The sequence below is a fragment of the Sesamum indicum genome, linkage group LG12 (assembly GCF_026168435.1).
Source record: "Sesamum indicum cultivar Baizhima isolate 11 linkage group LG12, ASM2616843v1, whole genome shotgun sequence".
In the NCBI taxonomy this organism is placed as follows: domain Eukaryota; kingdom Viridiplantae; phylum Streptophyta; class Magnoliopsida; order Lamiales; family Pedaliaceae; genus Sesamum; species Sesamum indicum.
Window position 1 is genome coordinate 8,504,998 of NC_142668.1, and position 21,510 is coordinate 8,526,507.

At 34.4% G+C, this 21,510-nt stretch overlaps 3 protein-coding genes across 3 annotated transcripts; 2 read left to right on the forward strand and 1 right to left on the reverse strand.

Moving 5' to 3' along the window:
• Positions 1-409: 409 nt before the first annotated feature.
• Positions 410-4,989, forward strand: LOC105178528 (cytochrome P450 81Q32-like). The gene is made up of 2 exons (XM_011102019.3): positions 410-1,382; positions 4,148-4,989. Exons 1-2 carry the CDS (start codon positions 465-467, stop codon positions 4,754-4,756), a joined length of 1,527 nt encoding a protein of 508 aa, XP_011100321.2. The 5' UTR covers positions 410-464; the 3' UTR covers positions 4,757-4,989.
• A 2,782-nt stretch (positions 4,990-7,771) lies between these two features.
• On the forward strand, positions 7,772-9,979 carry LOC105178527 (putative F-box/FBD/LRR-repeat protein At4g03220). The gene is made up of 3 exons (XM_011102018.3): positions 7,772-8,827; positions 9,335-9,520; positions 9,630-9,979. Exons 1-3 carry the CDS (start codon positions 7,772-7,774, stop codon positions 9,930-9,932), a joined length of 1,545 nt encoding a protein of 514 aa, XP_011100320.1. The 3' UTR covers positions 9,933-9,979.
• A 9,733-nt stretch (positions 9,980-19,712) lies between these two features.
• On the reverse strand, positions 19,713-20,525 carry LOC105178613 (calcium-binding protein PBP1). The gene has a single exon (XM_011102123.3). The coding sequence runs from the start codon at positions 20,329-20,331 to the stop codon at positions 19,966-19,968; it is 366 nt and encodes a 121-aa protein (XP_011100425.2). The 5' UTR covers positions 20,332-20,525; the 3' UTR covers positions 19,713-19,965.
• Positions 20,526-21,510: the final 985 nt, after the last annotated feature.

Genomic DNA, 21,510 nt, shown 5'->3' on the forward strand with positions numbered 1-21,510 from the left:
CAGAAATAATTTTATAATAGATAAATATAATTAAAATTATATTTATTTTCATTATAAATATTGTCATTATATATATATATCACTAATTGTTTCTAGTAAAAACTTTATAATGACAACATTCACTTAAATACTATCACTATAAAATTCTCTAATCATTATATTGATAAAATAAATATTTTTGTTACTAAATACATGTAATTAGTTAGTTATAATTTAACATCGCCACTTATATATATATATACATCATTGCTAACATATACTTTTTAATTTAATATTGGTGTCTATCTTTAAATATTTATTTCTTTTAGTACAATGGGGTCGGGGATGGGGACGATTTGAATTTGAATGCACGACTTTCTCTATTATAAAAAGAGTAATATCAATTCAATCAATTGATTGACGGCCAGGTGCCTATCTTAATTAAGCTGATAAAAAGATATATTAATTGCAAGAAATTCAAATCCATGAATTGTGCATCCCTTTCTCATTTAGACATGGATGCCATTCACCTCCTATTCCTCCCACTGCTCTTCTTGGCCCTCTACACCATTACTCAACATTTCCTTCACAAACTTCTCAATCTTCCACCAACCCCTTTTCCCAACCTTCCCTTTATAGGCCACATCTACTTCTTCACAAAATCCACACCTTTCCACCGAGCCCTGTCAGAGGTCTCCAGGCGGCACGGCCCGATCCTCTTCCTCCGGCTAGGCTCCCGGCCTGTCCTCCTCATTTCATCTCCTTCGGCAGCCCACGAATGCTTCACCAAGAACGACATCATCTTCGCCAACCGCCCGAATCTCCTGAACGGGAAGCACTTCGGCTACAACTTCACCAGCCTTGCATGGGCATCCTACGGCGACCACTGGAGAAATCTGCGCAGGATTTCAGCTCTGGAACTCCTGTCCTCCCATAAACTGAACCTGCTCTCGAGCATTCCGTGCAATGAGGCCCGAACCCTGATCTTGAAACTGTTGGAGAATAACAATCCCAGTAAAAATGTTGACATGAGAAAGCTGTTTTTCGAACATACCTACAACATTGTGACGAGAATGATCACAGGGAAAGTGGGAGTCGAGAACTCAAAGGAAGCGGAGATGTTTCAGGACATTGTGGCGGAGATGTCGAGGGTGACGCTGGAAGCTAACGTCGCCGATTTTCTGCCCTTTATGCGGTGGTTTGGGTTTGGAAACGTAGAGAGAAAGTTGAGTGTAGTACAGGAGAAGCGAGACAGGTTTATGGAAAATGTGATAGAGGAGCGTCGCGGGGAGGAGGAATCCGACGGTGGTGGAAAGCAGAAAAGCTTGATAGAAGTTCTGTTGGATTTGCAAAGGGAAGAACCTGAGTACTATACTGATGAAACCATAAGAAACCTTTTCTTGGTAAGAATTTCCTCAATTTTGATTTTGCTGTGACGTGTTTTAGATTTTGTAAAGAACCTGAGTACTATCCTCATTTCAGGGGTGATTGGTATGTACTCAGAAATTTGGAGACTGAATAAACTTAAAAATGGAATAAAAGTAGTAATAGAGTGACTTTGATATATCATTTCATCTGTTTTTTTTTGTAATATTTCAGTATGGGGTGAAAAGCAATTTATCCTCTATGATATTGAAAATGAGTATATTATCCTCTAATAAAAAAATTATAGCAATTTATCCCCTATAATTTTTAAAATGAAGCGATTTACCTCCTTGTATAGGGAGGTAAATCGCTTCATTTTAAAAATTATAGGAGGATAATTGTTGTATTTTAAAAAATATAGGATGATAAATCGGTATATATTTATTCATAAGAAGATAATTTGCTCATTTGTGATATCATAAGGGGGTTCCTTGCATTTTTCCGTTTCAGTATATAAATTTGAATATTATATTTTTATTCGTACTTCTTTACTGTCTGATATATCATTCATCTGTTTAGTATACGAAAAGAATGAAAAATGAATTGAATAAAAAATTTTCAAATTGCCCATTTATACATTTAATATGTAAAGAATAAAACCAAAAAATAAAATAAAAAACCTAAGCAATGTCTCATTAAATAAAAAATATTATTTTGAAATGTTCAATTAATTAATTATAAATTTATAATGTATATTGTTGGATGTTTTTATATATTAAATTTTTTTAATATATACTTATTGTATACATACTTTAGCATACATATCATAAAATACAATAATATACGGTATATATGCTACTATATAATATTTTACATTTATAGTAATATTTGGTAATTAAAATGCATATAAAGGTGTTAATAACTTCATATTATAAAAATAATAATCTACTCCCAATCTATTTGTTTGCGAGGGGGGTGACGGAGAAGGGAGGGGTGACAATTAGGGGTGGGCATCAGATTGGATAATGGAAGTTTGGGTAGTTCGGATCAAATATTTGAACTTATTTTTTGTCGAATACCAAAACTTTTTTTTTAAAAAAAAATTAAAATAAAAATTTAGAGGCAAAATTTGCCTCTGAATTCATGGAGGACGAATAGATGCAAAATTTTGCCTCTTTTTTTTGTTGTTAATAAAATTAATAAAATTTGTTGATTTTTTTTTCAATTTTTATTAAAATTTAAATGTTTGAGTTTTTAATAAGTAATAAAAATTTAAAAATATAATTAACTAAGAAACAAAAGAAAATAAAATTAATAGTAACCTTTGAATTCGATAGTCTAATTCCATTCCATCAGCTTCTTATGACATTTTAAAATTTTAAAATTGGGAGAAAGAAGAGGGATTTTTGCTGGAGTTGGGAGTTTTGGGACTTGGGAGAGAAGAAGAAGAATAGAAAGTCGAAAAGAGAAGGATAGTATTAAATGTAATCCTAGATTCAGACATAAAAAGATACATAATTTTTATTTGTATTTTTATATACAAAATTCGGCTATCCGATTGGATATGAGAATCCTACCCGAACACCTAGCCGAGTTCTTGAATTTCCAATACCTGAAATATTTTTATATAAAAAACTGAAAAAAATACCCAAATCCGATCGGGTCAGATCGGAACTTGAATGCCCACCCCTAGCCGCAACGGGAATGGCAGAAGGTGGTGGCGACAAAGACAGTGGGGGGACGGGGAATGTTGTGTAGGAGGCAGGTGGAGAGGGTTTGGTTTCATTATTATCTTTTAATAAAAATATATATTAAAATAAAATTATATGTTTTATATAATATTATGTATATATATATATATGTTTAAACACAAAACTATATTTTATTTATAAAATAATCGTATCCAAGGCGCGTACTATACACCATCGTTTTCAAGGGGATAAACTGTTTTATTTTAAAAAATATAAAAAGGTAATTTGGTTTTTTTTCTTTAGGTAAATATTTTGCACATATTTCATATCAGGTAAGATGGCTTGTTCCTTCAATTTTTATACTTGATAGTGATTTGTGCAAACAGAGTGTTGATTGCTCATGAACACATGATAGTACTTAGCAAGAAAATAATATTTTGATCCCACAAGTTAGGTTTGTTTTACTTTTAGTTCAATTCATTACGGGATTAGTACTTTTAGTCCCATAACTTACAAAATTAGCACTTTTAGTCCACATCCACTTTTTTATCTACAGTTTAAGAGTGTAGAGCACGTGCTTAATATGTGGTTTTTAAGTATTTTTAGTTGGAAAGAAAATTGACTTGGTTTTCAACTTGGGACCATTTTTGAAGAAAAATATAACTACATGTGAAGGAAAAAAATAAATTTTGAAGGAAATTAAAGCAAAAAAGCATAGTGATTTCTCTCTTTTCTAACAAAAATTGAATCATATCCTTCTCCTATTGAAAAAATGATCAATTTTTCCTCCAACCAAAAATACTTAAAGGTAACGTGCTAGACACGTGACCTAAATCGTTAAATTGTATATGAAAAGTGCATAAGGGTCAAAAGTGCTAATTTTTATAACTTATTGGACTAAAAGTGTTAATCCTGTAATGAATGGAACAAAAAATGATATGAGGGCCTAACTTATGGGATTAAAAATACTATTTTCCAGTACTTGCCTACTTTTTAATCAAACCATATTTCAATCTTTGGTTGCCTAGTTGCAAAGTCATTGTGTACATATATTGATTTCAGCTACAATCTTCACAATTTTCCTTCTCAAACTCATCTTCCTACCTAAATAGGTTTTAGTCCAAGGAGCATCTCATACTTCATCCAACACACTGGAGTGGGCATTCTCTCTCCTGCTACAACATCCAGACATCCTAACAAGAGCAAGAGCCGAAATCGACAACCTTGTAGGGAAAGACCGTCTCATAAGGGATTCTGACATTACCAAAATTCCATATCTCCGCGGCATCATCAACGAAACCCTACGGATGCACCCTGCAGCACCACTTCTAACACCTCATAGTTCATCCCGGACGTGCATCGTCGGAGGGTTCCATGTCCCACGTGGAACTATACTATTGGTAAATGCATGGGATATTCAAAATGATCCTCGAACATGGGATGACCCTGAGAAGTTTGTGCCTGAGAGATTTGAAGGGCTTGAAGAAGGTAAAAATGACTTCAAATATTTGCCGTTCGGGTGGGGGAGGAGGGGATGTCCTGGTGAAAACATGGCTAAGCAAATGGTTGGGCTGGCATTGGGGTCTCTCATACAGTGCTTTGAGTGGGAAAGTATTGGTGAAATTGATATGTCCGAAGGTAAAGGGGTTATTACACCAAAGGTTCAACCATTGAGGGCTCGATGTATTCCACGTCCATTCGTTGTCGATCTTCTGTCTTGAAGTACTAATATGGTACTGCACTATTTGTGTTTTGAATATGATGTGATGCTTATGCTGAAATTTTTGCACATGATTAGTAACGCATCAAAGAAATAGATATTGGCCAAATTTGATTTTAAAGCCAATGGGGTCGAATCCTCCTTTTTTGGGCGTTCAACCACTCAAATGTGTAAAAAAATAAATGTGTGGATAGTATATATAAGAAATGTTAAATTAACTATGAATTATACCTTTGAAGCGTGTGGAGTTTTCGATGTTTGAGCTCTCATCCAACCATTCAAGCAGAGACAAAGCGATGTATCCTCTAATGGTATGCACATCATGACCGACCCATGTGCATAGCTCATAAAGAAGGAACTCAATAGCTCTATAGCTCAATAAGTCAAGAACTCAGAGCAGCTAACTCAAGCATCGAGCTCAGAACTCATAGCTCAGAGTCCATAGAAGATAGATAGGTAGACCTGCTATTCTATTTCCCTTCGTGAAATAGTGCAGTTCGGTATAGAGCAATAGAGCCTTATTGCATTCCTTCTTAAACTCAGGAATGCTCGGCTCGGGTAGCTCTCTTGGCTTACAGACAGGCTTGCAGCCAGGTCTTCAGCCGCTAGCTCCTTGATTTAGCACGTCCTGTTGGATGATCATAAACTCAATTTTATGTGATTCATGGAGCACGCAATGGGTCTATGATCAATCTAGGTTAGGCCTACACTATCATTAGATTTTTGACCCATTTATAAATAATGGGCCTTGTAACACCTTTCCGTCTTCTTGGACTCTCCGTCGTGGGATCCGGCCTCTTCTCCATGGATCCTATATGGCCAATCTATGGGGTTTGCTCCTTATACTTAATTTATAAAAAGAAAATAACTACCCCCATCTATCTACTCTTATAACAATTTAAAAAATAAAAAACCCCAAAAAAAAATTGGGGGAAGTACATAAATAAGGAGAAAAGCAAGGATTTTAATAACAAAGTTAAAAACAAGAGAGCAGAGAAAGTAAGAAGTACGAGATGTCCCAACCCAACAAAAACTAAACCATGCACAAGATCAATGGGCTTTGAAATCATCCTTTTTTGTTAATTGAATTAACAAATTATACACATTTATGCATCCCACATAATCATGCTACAATAATACAGACCATCTATTATTAACTGAAATGACATCCAATATTATCACAAACACAATTAAAAGTAGAAAATCATATGTCTGAAATTGCAATGTACTCAAATTCTTTTTTTATTTGGAAGCTATTCTCAAACTAATTTTGGGCAAATTTAATTTTGAGAAAATCTAATTTAACCAAAATCAAGATATTATCCTTAAAGTAATATTTCCGTAATCATTAGGACCAAAAGTAAACATGACTTAAATTATAGGATAAAAAATGAGATTTTTCCTATCATATACAATTTAATTGGCGATCATATCGTGCAGATTAATTAATCACCTTGAAATTAACCTCTTAATTTAAGGTACAAATTGCATATGGGTGGCCATGCATCTAGTCCAAGGCACTAGAGAAAATATGATACTCATGAACTTATGAGTTACAAATACAATGCAAATACGATCCTTTCATCAGCTAATCTCCCGATTGTAATTTAGGGCACAGAATTAGATTGGTGTTCAATCTTGAACTTCAACAAATATGTATCCATTCTACACTTATATTTCTAATTTATCAAAACAAGAAACTCCTTTAATTTTATACTTGATCAATTGTTATGATCATGAACTAAAAGGATACACATTGTAGATATAGGGGATTCATAATCATCTCATGATGAGTGGAGGATTCTTTATTTTTATTTTTTTTTTAACTCGCCAACCTCTATACATGCTCTAAAATTAATTTACCTGTATTTTAAAACTAAAAAGTATGTTTCCTGTAATTTACAGCATAATTCATATTCTGCCATGTAGAATAATACATCAAATAATTTAATGTGGGCAGCAGAACATCAATATTAGGAATCTTGTACAATTTGAAGTACCCTAAAATCTCCTTTTGATATGTCTTAAAACACCCTTGGATCTAACCTCTTTTCGAGTTTAACAAATGAATTCTACATCCATCTTGAGATACAACCAATATCTTTCTCAATAGGCACACTCCAAATCTTTGGCTAAGAATTTTGAGGTATAAAATTTTTTGCATTTTTTTTTAGTAAAGAATTAATGTATCAGCCTTTTATTCTTTTTTTTTTTTTTTTGGGTAGTGGATTCTACAATATTTATATATAATAGAATTATATAAATAAGGCAAAATATTTTTTTAGTCTCACAAAATAAGGATAGAATTTGTTTTGGTACCACAACTATGATAGGTGTCGCTTTTAGTTCCATAAAATTCATAATTACGTGTTTTTTATTCCAAAAAATTACGTGCATTGTGGTTGTGGGACTAAAAATATATTGTAATTTTGGGACTAAAAAAGCCCAATCACATTTTTTTTTTTTGGATTAAAAAGACATAATTTTGAGTTTTATAGGACTTAAAGCATCACATGTTATAGTTGTGGTACCAAAAAAAATTATATCCTTATTTTATGGGACTAAAAAAAATATTTTACCCTATATAAATATATGATCCATTCAAACCTCTCTTTTGATTTTATCTATTCTATAACAATTGATAAAAATAAACATAATCTCTTTTTTTTTATTATTATCTATAAATATGGATAAATTACCAACATTCCAATTTTTTATTTTTTCCCTTGTTGTAGAAATGCCGATTATAGGAGACAGAACGACATTTCTTTCAAGCTTGAGGGCTAAAGTAACAATTATTCTAAGAGGGGCTCTCACAATTGCATGATTGCATCAAACAAATAACCTTTGATTGAATTCCAACAACCTTAGCACTGATCTCGTGTTAAGAGCGGAGTTAGCTATTTGAAACCTTCAAACTCAAAAGAAATCCTAAAACTAGCCGCACACAATGTTTATCATGATTGACATCGGTGATCCATCATCACAGGAAAAACAGACGCCAAATTTATGATCCATGGAAACAAGATCGGCGAAGAGGAAAAAACTTCTGAATGCAGCAAAGGAAAGGCCAAGAACTGATACCGAAGACCGCATCAGTGATCTCCCGGACGACATTCTTCATCACGTTTTCTTCTTCCTGCCGATCAAATCCATCGCACAGACAAGCGTGCTTTCGAAACGGTGGAAGAATCTCTGGTATTCATTCCCTGATCTCGACTTTACCACCGTGAACTCTCTTTCGAATGACTCCATTGTTATGAGCTCAACCGTGCGAAAAAGGGCTCGTTCATATGTTTTAAAAGGCGCGGAATACGTTGATCAGATTTTGAGCCTTCTCGAGAAGCATTCCGACATAAGGGTCCTAAGATTTCGAGCTTTCTTGAGCTTCTCTAGATTAGTTGGTTTGATTCGACATGCTGTTAAGCATAACGTCCAAGAATTAGATGTCGAGGTTTCTACGTCTGATTACTTCAACTTCCCACGCAGCGTTATAAATAGTGCAACTTTACGAGCTTTGAGATTGAAGTCATGGCATCCTGGTTTCAGGTTGCCTCCTCTGGAAATCATGAAGGGTGGCTTTCGATCATTGTCATTGTTGTCGCTTTCACGGGCCATTTTGCATGATCAGCCTACACTTGTGAATTTGTTCACAGATTCATCGTTTCCTTTGCTTAAGAAGTTGCATATGGATGCCTGTTACGGTCTGAAGCATCTCAGAGTTGAGTGCCCCGCGTTAGAAGATTTAAGCCTGGAGAACTGTTTTCAGCTGGAGCACCTGGAAATCACGGTCCAAAAACTCGAGAGATTGAAGGTGTCAAGCTGTTTCGATGCTTATAGTATTAGTACCCGTCTGATGATTGAGGCCCCGACACTCCAAATCATGTCGTGGTCATATAATGCCATCACTGAGGAATGTATTTTACAGAACTTAACGTCACTGCATGAGGTGGACGTCGGATTCTTCCTACTTCAGGAGGATCTAACCTCAGCAAAGGTTCAAAGCGTGTCCAACTTTCTCACTGGAATCTCCTGTTGCCACTCTTTGACACTTCAAAGCCAGTGCATTGAGGTACTTCTATCCCTCATCTAATTTTATCTTCAAATAGTTGGCCTTTTGAACCTCATATATTTCATATTTCAGACCTTTACCCTCTACAGTGTCTTACATTCATTGCCAAAAAAAAAACATAGAATTATTCTTTACATTAGTGATTATGGCTTAAAAATCATGGTTTAGGCTTTCGGTGTAGAAACCACAGCTAATAGCCATTGCTTAGAAACTATTAATTACTGTTCGACATGATTTTTACATTTGATCATAATAATTAATCATAACGAATAACCATATATTTTCGATTGATTTGTAGTCACTATGTAGGGCATCTTCACAGCTATTGTGTTAGCTTTAATTTGACAGCCATTTATGTGTTCTTGATTCTCTACCTCGTTCTATTATAGTAAAATACTCTCACCATCGTCTCTGTGCATAGCCGGATTCAATCAAACCACATAAATCTTGTGTCTCTTTCTAATTTCTGTGCTCTTAACTCATGCTCAAAATCCTTTCTGGCTACAGATTCTGTCAAAAAACAATGAAATTGCAGGAGTTTCACTGTGTCCTTTCAATAAAGTAAAGTCCTTGGAGTTGAGTACAGGCTTAAACAAGCACAATAACCCTGGACTGGCAAGTCTTTTCAGGAGTACTCCCACAATCCATACTATCATTATCAAGATTATCGCTGGTCACAACGTTGAACGGCGAGTAAGTATAGAACTCTACTACTATTTCCCCTCATGCTAAGTGCATCTTTTGTAACTTGATTTTCTTTCTCTGCATGGCTTTCACACACACACATATATCTTGATTACAGCAGTGGAACAAGGACCTGTGGCAATCACCAAGCTCAGGGGAAGAACGATACTGGGAATCGCAAACTCAATCCTTGAAGCCATTTCTTTACCATCTAAAGGTGGTAAAGATTCACGGCTTTACAGAATGTGCAAACGACATTAGTCTGGTGAAATTCTTTCTCAAGAATGGAAAAGTGCTGCAAGAAGTGTTTCTCTGCACAAGTCTCTCCAAGCCAAGAGACTCCCTTCTGAGAGAAAAAATCAAATCGCAGATCATGGGCTTTTCGAGGGCTTCCTCAAATGCTAACATTGTTTTCCAGTAGGGCCTTCAGGATCTGAATGAAGTTCAATCACATCGCTTTCAGAAGATTAATTCCTCTAGCTCGATGCGATATAATTAAGTACGAATTATACAAGACCTGTGATTTAATTTTTTGTTGTCTTTGCTGGATTTTACTACAAGAAAATGGCTCAATAGCAATGAAATAAAATTAAATTTTTTCGTAGCTATTGAGTTATTTTCTTATAGTGTTTTCTCTTTTTTATTCATGATTTCATGTTTGATCTCTCACTTGTAACTTGTAACTGTGCATATGAAATGTAGCCTGTTGGATCATTGCGTCGCTCCTCTATGGTGGCTGTCAACAAACAAAAAAGAACAGAACAGAAGAAGAAAGAGTTAACTGTAGGGGGAGTCTTCTTCCATCTGATACAATGTCAAACTGCACTAAAAACTCGTTTGCCCTTGGACATTGTGAGCAATTGAGCCAGTTGCAGTAGTATCAATGTGATAATGAAGCTAAGGATTTCTTTACATGGCTTCCTTCTTTTCAGTTTATTTACAACAACCTCTTTGTAAACAACATTGGCAAGGATCATGAGAAGATGAAGATCTATAGAGAATTTGAGAGACATTGTTATGAAGGAAAACTAAATCTGAAGAATATAAAGACTGTTTTTTGTTACAAAATTGCACTTAGCACACTCGATGTGATTGCCCTATTTATAGAGAGGGAAACGAATGGGAAGCAGGTTGAAAGTGTGGACCTAACTGATAGAACAAACTTGTACACGTGTGACTTCAACGTGGCGGTGACATGAGCCCTGAGCTGTAGACATTCACTTATAATTAGCCCCAATGGGACAATTATAGAAGCAAAACGGGCACTCGCGAGATTCTTAGTAAACATGTCAGCTAGTTTCAATGTGCCTGAGATATGAGAAGGTAGAATAAAACCACTTTTGTATTGATCATGAACCACATAACAATCAATATCTAAATGCATTGTACGTTCATGGAAAATCGAATTTTTAGTTATATGAATGGCAGGCTGATTGTCCACAAAGAATGGAATAGGTTTAGGAACGCCCACCTGAAAATCCTGCAAAATACAAGACAGCCACATAAGTTCACAAACTGTTGAGGCCATGGCACGATATTCAGCATCTGTCGAGGATTGTGACACAGTTGTTTGTTTCTTAGTTTTCCATGATATTAAGGAGGAGTCGAGGAATATGCAATATCCTATTAAAGAATATCGGGAGTCAAGACAAGAGGCCCAGTCGGCATTATAGTAGGCAGTGATTTTAAGATCACAATTGGCTGCAAAGAAAGACCCCTTTATTGAGAGTACCTTTGACATAACATAGCACATGAAGTGTTGCATCCCAATGTTGGTTAGTAGGCCGTTGAACGAACTGGCTAAGTTGTTGAACGACGTGTGAGTATATCTAGTCCTGTCAAGCCCAAGTACAGAAGAAACCCAACCAAGTGTCTCCGTGTCAGTGTAACATGCCTTGCTCATCTTGAGTGAGTTTCAGCCCTAGTGGAGGTGGGGTAGAAGTTGATTTCTCTTGAGATAACCCTACATGAACCACAATGTTAGTAGCATATTTGAGCTGAGAAACAAAAACTCCAGAGCTTGATCTGGCTATTTCTAATCTAAGGAAGAACTTTGCATGTTCTAGATCCTTAATTGTGAAAAGTGAGTCCATATAGTTTTTCAGTTTTTGTATTAACTGGCTGCATGTACCTGTTAGTAAAATATAGTCAATATAAACTAAAAGAGCTAAAAGTTGAGAATCAATATCCTTAATAAAAAGACAGGGATCATACTGGTGAAATCTGAATTCAAGCAGCTTCATAGTAAATTCGTTGTTCCATTGCCTGGAAGGCCACTTCAACGCGTACAAGGATAGTTTCAAGTAACACACCATGCCTGGTTTGGTGTGATATCCATTCGAAGGGCGCATGTAAACTTCTTCATCTAGGTACTAGTGTAAAACTGCATTGTTTAAGTTGATGTATAGGCCAACCCTTAGCCGCATCCATTGCTGAGAAAACTCAAATTGTAACAGACTTCGCTGCTAGTGAAAATACTCATTGTAGTCGATCTTTCTACTTGGTTGAAGTGTTTTGCAACTAGTCTCGACTTGCACCTTATGTAATTAGAAAAGCAAGTATAGAGACCTTTACAAGAAAAGCTCTGATACCATGAGAAGATGAATCTTTTAGAAATTTTAAACACGTTCTGAAGGAAATCTAAATCTGAAAAGTACAGGGACTGTTTTTATTACAATATTTCACTCAGCACACTCAACCTGACTACACTATTTATGGCAAAATTTCACTTTTGGTCCCACTAGATAGGGTCATTCTCAATTTTGGTCTCGCGCTTTAGGTGCTCAATACTTGTAGTCCCAAAACCCTAAATTTTTAACACCTTTGGTCCCGCGCCGTTAAAAACTGACGGAAACGGCACGTGACTGTCATGTGCCGTTAATCTGTTGGTATGGTCCATGTTGGTCAACTGGTAAGTCATTTCAGACGAAGGCAAAATACGTTCTTCTCCCCTTTTCCCCAAATCCAGAAAACAAAATCCCTAAATCCCTAATCCCCGAAATCCCTTTTCCCCAAATCTACCGAACAATTATCCCAGTTTTTGGAGCATAGAGTGGCGGAAGGAAGATGAGCTTGAGGCACCAAGTTCTTATCGATTTTCCAGACCCTAAGTACCAGAAATACGTTAGTAAACTTGCAAACTCTTTTTACGATTTCAACGATGTTGTTGTGTATGTTGTTTTTTAGACATTTTGTGGTCCTCGATGTTATTGTTTTCAATTTATGAGGACAAATGGGTTTGTTTTGTCCATATGTTGTTGTATGTGTTGTTTTTTAGACATATTTTTTGTTCCTCGATGTTATTGTTTTCAATTTCTGAGAATAAAAGGCATATGGTCCATGCATTTATTTCTCAGAATAAAAGCACGTTGTCATCATTGATCGATAGAAATTCTTGAATTGAGAATAGAATAAAGAGATAGAAGAGAATGAGCAAAGAGGAAGGCGATAAATGGAATGGGGATAATCCAAGGCCGCAACCCAACAGAGGTTATCAGGAGAAAGAAGAGGGCATGAGGCTATGGGGAATTCTAGTTTTTGGGTTAATAGGAGCCACTGTTACTACCTTCGCAGTAAGCCTTTTGCGTTTGTTCAATTATATATCTCTCCGTTTAAATTGTTGTTTAGCTTAGTTGAAATTTTTGTCGTGGGATTTGCATGCATTACAGAGGTATGAGTATTAAGAGCTTTTTGATAATTGAGTTAGTTATTCAGCTTTTAGGACTTTGGGATTTTAGTTTAATTGAAGTCTTGATAATTTGTTAGTTGTTATTGGTTGTTTTTTATGATTCTTCTTGTTGTATTAGGCCCCCATGTTTTATGCATAGATAGGCATGTTACTTTGTTTACAATAAGGATGAAAATGGTAATGTTTGTAAAACATGATTACTTTCGGAAGAAGAAAATAGCTAAGAAGGCAAAATGAGATGCATTGGCAATAACTTTTTTGGCTTGTATAGCAACATATTTTGATGACTTGTTGGCAGCCATTTTTGGTTTGTATAGCATCAGGTTTATTGCTTGTATTGGTAACGAAAATTTGTGAAGTTTCAAGGAACAAAATATTGCTAGGTATTGTAAGAAGACTTTTGTCACTTTTGTCAAAACCAGTGCATTTGAGTATATTTCTTGTTTTTTTGCAATTTAATTTATTGCTTTTGTGCAATTTAGTTTGCATTTTTATTGCTTTCAGAATTTATCCTTACACATTTAAACACAACATAAACTATAATTACTTGTAAAAAAGGTATATCCATTAGTCATTTTACACATAATTGACCATTACTAAAAGATCATCTAATAATATATAAGAACATTAAATAATGCATAATATTTGAAGAATTTTGAGATGTTTGTGACATCTTTTGGCCTATGAAAAAAAGATGAGAATGTAGTGTGGCGTTTGTGGGTTTGTTTGGATATATATATAGCAAAAAAATATATTTTTGGCGCCATTATTTCCCTCCAAACACTGTACACAAGCATTGCAGTCTGTTTTCAGCGCCAATCTTGCAACAGACTAACGACACGTGACAGTCACGTGCCGTTTCCGTCAGTTTTTAACGGCACGGGACTAAAAGTGTTAAAAAATTAGGATTTTGGGACTACAAGTGTTGAGCACCTAAAGCGCGGGACCAAAAGTGAGAATAACCCTATCTAGTGGGACCAAAAGTGAAATTTTGCCACTATTTATAGAGAGGAAACGAGCAAGAAGTGGGGCAAAATGTGACCCTATAACATAACAAACTTGTACACATGTGACTCCAACGTGGCGTTGATGCGGGCGCTAAGCTATAGACATGCACTTAAAAAGACGCACTAAAACATTCAAGGAGAAAATACGTTTATAATGCGACTTCATTCAAAGCAACTGAGACTTGGAGCTAGAACTTAGATCCCGTCTTCTTCAAATGGATGATATGAATTCTTTACATTTCCCTTAAAAATTAATACGTCCTCATCCAAGGTTATGAATAAATGCAACATCTTTCTATAAAAATATTAATTATAAAAAAAATGAAAAGACAAGAAATAGAGTGCAATGTGACCTTCTACGTACTTGTGGGAGTCAATGAATCAAGTTCCTTGTCTTAATTTTTCATGTAGGAGCTTTTGTGACTACTAGGCCCTATCAATCATTATGTGTCACAAATTTCATATGTCTCACACATCTAACCTTGAATTGATCATGATATACTCAAATAAAAATAAATTAATTATGTTTTCGTCTTTAACTCAATTTTTAATTTCTCATTCATCATAACTTGATTTGAAGAAATTAATCCCAAAGTAATTTTATAAGGACTAAAATAATTAGTATCCAGCAATTATATTTCGGACTTGGGGGATAAAGCAGATGGCAAACCCACCATCAAGTTATCCAAGTAATTATAAAGTTTAAGTCGATGATGATCAAGTATATCCAAAAGTTACGGACATGGGTTGGGTTGATATAGAATTTGAAGTATTCTAACAAACGTTGGGATAAGGACTCATTTAGAATAAATGCTACTTCATAGAGTTTTCAGTCTCCTAAATATATGTTGGAATAAGAATTCCTCTAGGATAAACCTTATTTGAGATAGAGTTTGTAATCCTCCAAATGTATGTTGGGATATGGACTTCTTTTACACATAGGATTTAGTACATCTATAAATAGGGTATAATTTTGATCAAAGAAGACAAGCATGATACAATAAATAAATTGATCACAACACTCTCCCAAATATACTCTTTGTTTATATATATATATATATATATATATATTCTTTGATCACTACCATATATTACATGAATCTGAAGTGTGTAAATGAGTGAATTATTACCAAGGTGAGCAAAGCGTGTTCGTAGTTTGCACAATATTTAAATCATGATCCAACGTGGGGGGAAGCTTGAAAATATTCGTGGGATGATCTTCAAGACAATGACATATATGACAGGTTCATGATCCAATTAAGGCATGAGCATGTAGATAGACCAGATTCAGATAGGCGGATCGACATCTATACTTCTGCTGCTACAAATTAATCCAATCTACGATTATGAGCCTATTGTTAATTAACTAATTAATGTGCACATAAATTATTTATATAGGAACGATTGTTTATTATATTATCATCCATTGTTTTTCCTCAAAGGAAGTGGACCAACATGGGTTGCACAACAAATCCTTTTCCTATAAAGTATTTGAGTTTGTGGGATAGTCCTACATAAATCAAGGGACTAGTGCGACTTTAGTTTGTGCAGGACTATTACAGGGTATTGCAAACATCATTTATAATTATTTTTCCTTACTAATTATATACCAGTCCTCCTTGGGGATACCATAATACCTTAGATACCAGAGGTATATGTCTTTTGAGTCTGTCAAATCAATTAGAACGATCCAATAGGACATAAGGAGCAGCGATATGGGACATCGATCTGAATCAATGGCTTGAAGCCTTATTTTATTCAACATGGAGCTCAAACTAGGTTTGGAACTTCAAGTAACTGGAATATTCGTTTTGATATACGAAATATGACTCGGTCAAGAACGAGCTCAAAGATTAGTGGGATTTTGGTTGTGTTTCAAGTATTTTGTGTGTAATGTCTTATTCATTTGGAATGAACTAAAGATGCTAGGAAACATTGAAACATGAATATTGTTCGCACAATTCTCCATGAAAGGAATTGGATTCCTACATAAAGGGTTACATTGTTCAAGACTTAGTCACGGTAGACTGATGAGAAAACTTATATGTTTGACATCCCCTACATCTTTGATGTAGGTAGTATAGAAATATTGTCGGTGCATCAGACCTGATGTTCTATATGCTTTGAAATAACAATGAAAATCAATTGTGTCCGGAGGAAGTAGTAGACTGTCGTTGAGAATAGTCTTTAATACCTGAAAAAGGATTAAAGAACTGTTCTTGACACACAATTTGTGGAGAGTTGATTTTGGAAAGGCTAAAGCGATAATAGCTTCTAGATTCATGTGAATAATGTTTAATCTCAATATGCATGTAGATATAGACTTAGTGGTGAATGTGATGGCTTGGAAAGATTCCAAACATGATACCATGGTGTTTCATCATGAAAGTTGAACATCTAGAGACTTTGAAAGTCGTTTCTGGAGAGTGGTTTGGATTGAAGACCGCATCCATTGGATGGATGTGGTGCCTTGCATGACCAAGCCAGTAGTTGCTTTGAAGGTGAACAACTAGGCTATGGTCAAATCTTTTTGGCCCCAGATCTCATGATAGGATTCATGAAAATTCTTAGGTAGTGACCATCTGCAGGTAGAGGTGGTAGAAAGAGGTAACACACGATTGGACCATATTGCTTCGACAAAAAAATATAGTAGACCCACGAGGCCAGCCGGTATTGTAGATTGTTCATGCTTGGAAGATTTTGAGTGTCCAAAAATATGCTTGGATCTATGATGTGAGATCTCGATTTCATTGCTTGTGCCATCACCCCATTGTTATCACAAAAGATAACCACTGATTCAACAATAGTAAGTACTAAACCCAATTTTTTAATGTAGTTTTTCATCCAAACCGTCTTCTTAGCTACTTCCAGGGTCTATCCTCCGTAGGGATGCACAAAAAGAACTTAGGAAATAACCATTCCATTAAATTCTTATAATTATTGTAAAATTTAGAAACATACATGTCTTTTGATTATTTTATAGGAGTTCAAGCTCAGAAAGCCACCCAAGAAAATGGAGCTCATTGTTGACTGCTATAAGAGGAAGGTGGACAGCACCCAGTAAGTACTTACTACGTGGGACATTATAAGGATCCCACTACCACCAACGACCTGCCCTCCAAGCGACAACCCCACGCACCGCTCCTATGACCCAAAGGGCTAGAATCTATTGCATATGCCGATTCACACCCTTTTATGACGATCAGGAGAAAACAACATTAAATTAGGATGTCTCTTTCTTCTTTTTTTTTTTTTTTGTATTTTTACATGTTAATGAAAAAAAAATATTATCAAAATTTTGTTTATATTAATTTATTGATAATAATTTTATGTTTTATTTATTTTTAACTGCATTGCGTCCTAAATTTAAATTTAAATGCAATTTATCATACATTTTAATTAAAAATTATTTACAACTAATACATTTATTTTTTAAAAATAAAAATTACATAATTTGGGATAGATTTTAACGAACCATCCCAAAAAAGAGGTATATAAAATATCACAACTCTCTTAAAATAATAAAAATATTACAAATGTTTTCCCAAATATAGAAAAGAGAATAGTAATTTGCAGCGTTTAATCATTACAAAAGTTATCCAAAATTTGTGACAAATCACCATCACAAATAACCGTCGCAAAATTGAAAGTGAGAATCTTAATCTGAATCCAAATAATACTATCCAAACAAACAATACCCCGTCCCCACTCCGTCGAAGACACTGTTGCGATGGATGGCTAAAATCAAAATCGTTGCAAAATTTGTCCTAATATTACTAACTAAACAAACAAAAACTCGTCTGAACTCCCTTGGAAAAACCATTGCAATAGAGGATTAAAATTGTTTGTCAAACTGACGAGTTTTGCAATGGGCTTTTACATTACATTCCTACGTTTTAGTTGTTTACTCTTAAACCATTGCAAATTATTTTTGGTTGGGGGCATTGCTATGTTCCCTTCACTGTCGGAACGCCCGTAGCAGATTTTGATTTGGGTTGGATTTTTCATAAATTTCGTCTCAAGTAGTTTTTTTTGTTTTTCTCTCTTTCGTAATGTTCAAATCTCATTGTATTTTTTTATCTAAAAAAATTAGGTACAAGTATTAAATGATTTCCGTTTCTAATATCACTCAAAACTCAAGCATTATGTTTGGATTAATATTTTGAATATTTTTGTTTTGGTATTTTAATGATTGAGAGAGGAAAATAGAGATAAGTATGTGTTTTGAGATAGATGGTATGTTTGGATTTGTGTTTTGATATAGTATAAAATAGTGTAAAATAAGTGGTGTATGTTTGATGTTAGAATTTGGGAGATAGGAGTTACTATTCATTGTCAAATCATGTCTTTGAATATATATATTTATTAATATATATGTGTATATATATAGTATTTTGTTTGTTAGTGAAATATAATATATATATATTTATGTTAAGTAATTTTTTTTTACATTTTAAATAATAATTATAATTTTAATGCATAATTAAGTACATTGTACTATTGTCTCCAAAATGATTTTGTTAGACTTTATCTTTATAATGAAAAAATATAATATATAAAATTTAAATAAAAAATTTAGAATTAAGTATGTATTATTGGTATATAGTCCTCAATTTTCAAATTTCTCAAATATTTTATTGAAATAGAAAAAATTATGAGTATAAAAGATTTAAATGGTCTAAGTTGAAAAAATTTGTAATCAAGCGTTAAATGCACTATATAACATGTTGAAAATACATTCATTAGACTTTTATATATGAACTGATAAATTTTAACAGATAATTGATAAAAATACAAATTAGATATATAGTACTAATATATTATCAGTAGTGTACGCAACTGCTACAATATTTCCGTTAGGTAGAAAAATTTTAAATATTTTAACTAAGTAGCATTGATAGTAAATATCTTTAATATCAATAATTTTATAAGTTAATAATTATTTTTTAGTATTAATTATTCATTACATTTCACATATATTATATATTAAATAATATATAATACATATAATACAAATAATTTAAAAAGAACAATTAAAAAAAGGAAAGAGAGAAGAAAGAAGAAAAAATAAAGAAAAGAAAGAGAAAAAGCTGCACAGTCAAAGACTGAAAAGAAAGAAGAGAGAGAAAAAAAAATTCAAAAATAAAAAAAAAGATAAAACAATAAAAAATAAAAAAAATAAATTACAATCTGCACACCTAGTGAAGGTGAGCAGACACAGAACCAAACATAGGGAAAAAGTCTTTTCATAATTTCGAACTATAGTTAATAATTTCGCTAATTCTCGTATGATGTTACTGCAATAACCTTTGTCATCGCAAATGCAGGCTAATTTATTTCCATTTCTTTTCCAAATTCAGATTGTTTCAAGTCACCTGGAAAAAGAGAAAAATGCAAACAACTTGTAAAAGAGAAAATTTGTGTATTGTACAATACAGCAATTTATCTATATTATTTAAAATGAAGCAATTTAACTACTTAAAAGACAGGAAGATAATAAAAAGTATAAAGAGATAAATTGTTATTTTTTTATTATAGAGAGTAATTTGTTCATTTACAATAGAGGGTAGATTGCGTTAAGGCGGCTGCAAAAATTGCAAGCACCGCAGATTTGTCTTGACCTATACCATTGTTGAAGTCCTTTACCTTAACAAAGGACATGACATCTTTGTCAAAAAAACCAAAAACATATAACCAAGACAAAATGGAATTGAAGAACTTAATCATTATGCACAGGCCATTATTCACAAAAAAAGAGATCATTTTCTGCCAAAACAAGCAGCTTTGAACTCCTGCTGAAGAGCACAATCCAACAAAGCCTCAGACTGCTGCATCAGTTCTGGGCTTAATCTGAACATAAGCACACAGAACTCCATCTGATCAAGCGCGCCATCGCCGTCGAGATCGCCCTCATTCAACATGCTCTGCAACTCGTCATCCCCCAAATCTTGGAGCCCCAGAAGAGCTGAATTCCTTTTCAGGCTTTGAAATGTGATGAGCCCTTTCTCACTGTCCATCAGCAGCCTAAACCCTTTGCAGAGCTCTCCTATCAGTCCTTCCCCACCCAACTTATCTGCCATCACAGGCAACATGTCTTGAAACTCATTCATCTTTCGGCCAGCCATTAATCCTTCCTTTCCTCTCTCTCTCTCTCTCTCTCTCTGTGTTGAAATGTAAAGAGAAGTGAAGGGTTATTGGGGAGAATACAGATTAATGGGAAAACTGGAGGAATTTATATATATATGTAGAAGCTGAAAAGGGGGTGGAGGATTTCAAGGAAAGAGAGAGAGAGAGAGAGAGAGAGAGAGAGAGAGAGAGAGGAGTGGATGCCAACCAATGTAGAGACAGTAATATCTGGTCTGCTGGGTTCTTGCAAACAGCTACTGCCTATCTCTTTCTCAGAAGAAGCCTGTCAACTTGGCAGCTGCACCAAAATATATATATTATACATTTAAAATTACTGTGAAATTATCGGGATAAATACAATTTTGATCCTCAAACACATTCACTTACGCAGTCTTGGTCCTTAAAGAATTTGAAATTGTGATTTTACTCCTCAAACTATTATTGTTTTGAGGGATTTCGTCCTTCCTCTGATAAAATCATTAAAGTTAGTAGAAATTTTATAAAGAGAATAGTCATTTTCCTCCTATTTTGTGGTATTTTTCAACTTTGGTCCGATGAGCCCACTTCTCCCATTATAGATAATTAATGACGCTTGATCAACGACTAACCATCCGATCGTAATCGACTCCATCTCTATAAATACACAGTGCTTAAACCAATTAAAGGTAATTCATGATTCTATTAAATCCAGTTATTTAATATTACATACATCTCGACTAGAAACTAATTTGACCGTTGGAGTGTATTCGTCGGGGATCGACCCGACTAGCTTGACGTGTTTTCTAATCCTCAGGAATTGACATGGCATGATCGAGATCCCTGATCCAGGTCGTCTTATTCAAGCGCGATAAAAAATTATAAATAAATGACATATATTTATAATAAAAAAATTAAAATTATCCCTTAATATTTTACCACTAAAATTGTGGTGGTTTTAAGTGCGGATACTTTAATTATATGGATTTCCTATGATCCTATGTCCCTTTGACTTGATCTCCATGAGGGCAGGAGGAATTTCTTTGTAAATGTTTGAGGGATTTGTTTACAGAAATGCTTTGGCAGACAGCAACAGCTTTCAGAACAGTACAGAGTTGTGTTATTGATTAATAAGTGTTTTCACATGATCTGGAAGGGTTGTGTTGGGTTGCAAGGGGACTTCGTGTTGGAAACATATAAAA

Coding starts and splice junctions, on each gene's coding strand:
- LOC105178528 (XM_011102019.3), top strand. CDS start 465: ATGAATTGTGCATCCCTTTCTCATTTAGACATGGATGCCATTCACCTC. Junction 1,383..4,147: donor CCATAAGAAACCTTTTCTTG/GTAAGAATTTCC, acceptor CTACCTAAATAG/GTTTTAGTCCAAGGAGCATC.
- LOC105178527 (XM_011102018.3), top strand. CDS start 7,772: ATGGAAACAAGATCGGCGAAGAGGAAAAAACTTCTGAATGCAGCAAAG. Junction 8,828..9,334: donor TTCAAAGCCAGTGCATTGAG/GTACTTCTATCC, acceptor TTCTGGCTACAG/ATTCTGTCAAAAAACAATGA. Junction 9,521..9,629: donor GTCACAACGTTGAACGGCGA/GTAAGTATAGAA, acceptor TCTTGATTACAG/CAGTGGAACAAGGACCTGTG.
- LOC105178613 (XM_011102123.3), bottom strand. CDS start 20,331: ATGGCTGGCCGAAAGATGAATGAGTTTCAAGACATGTTGCCTGTGATG.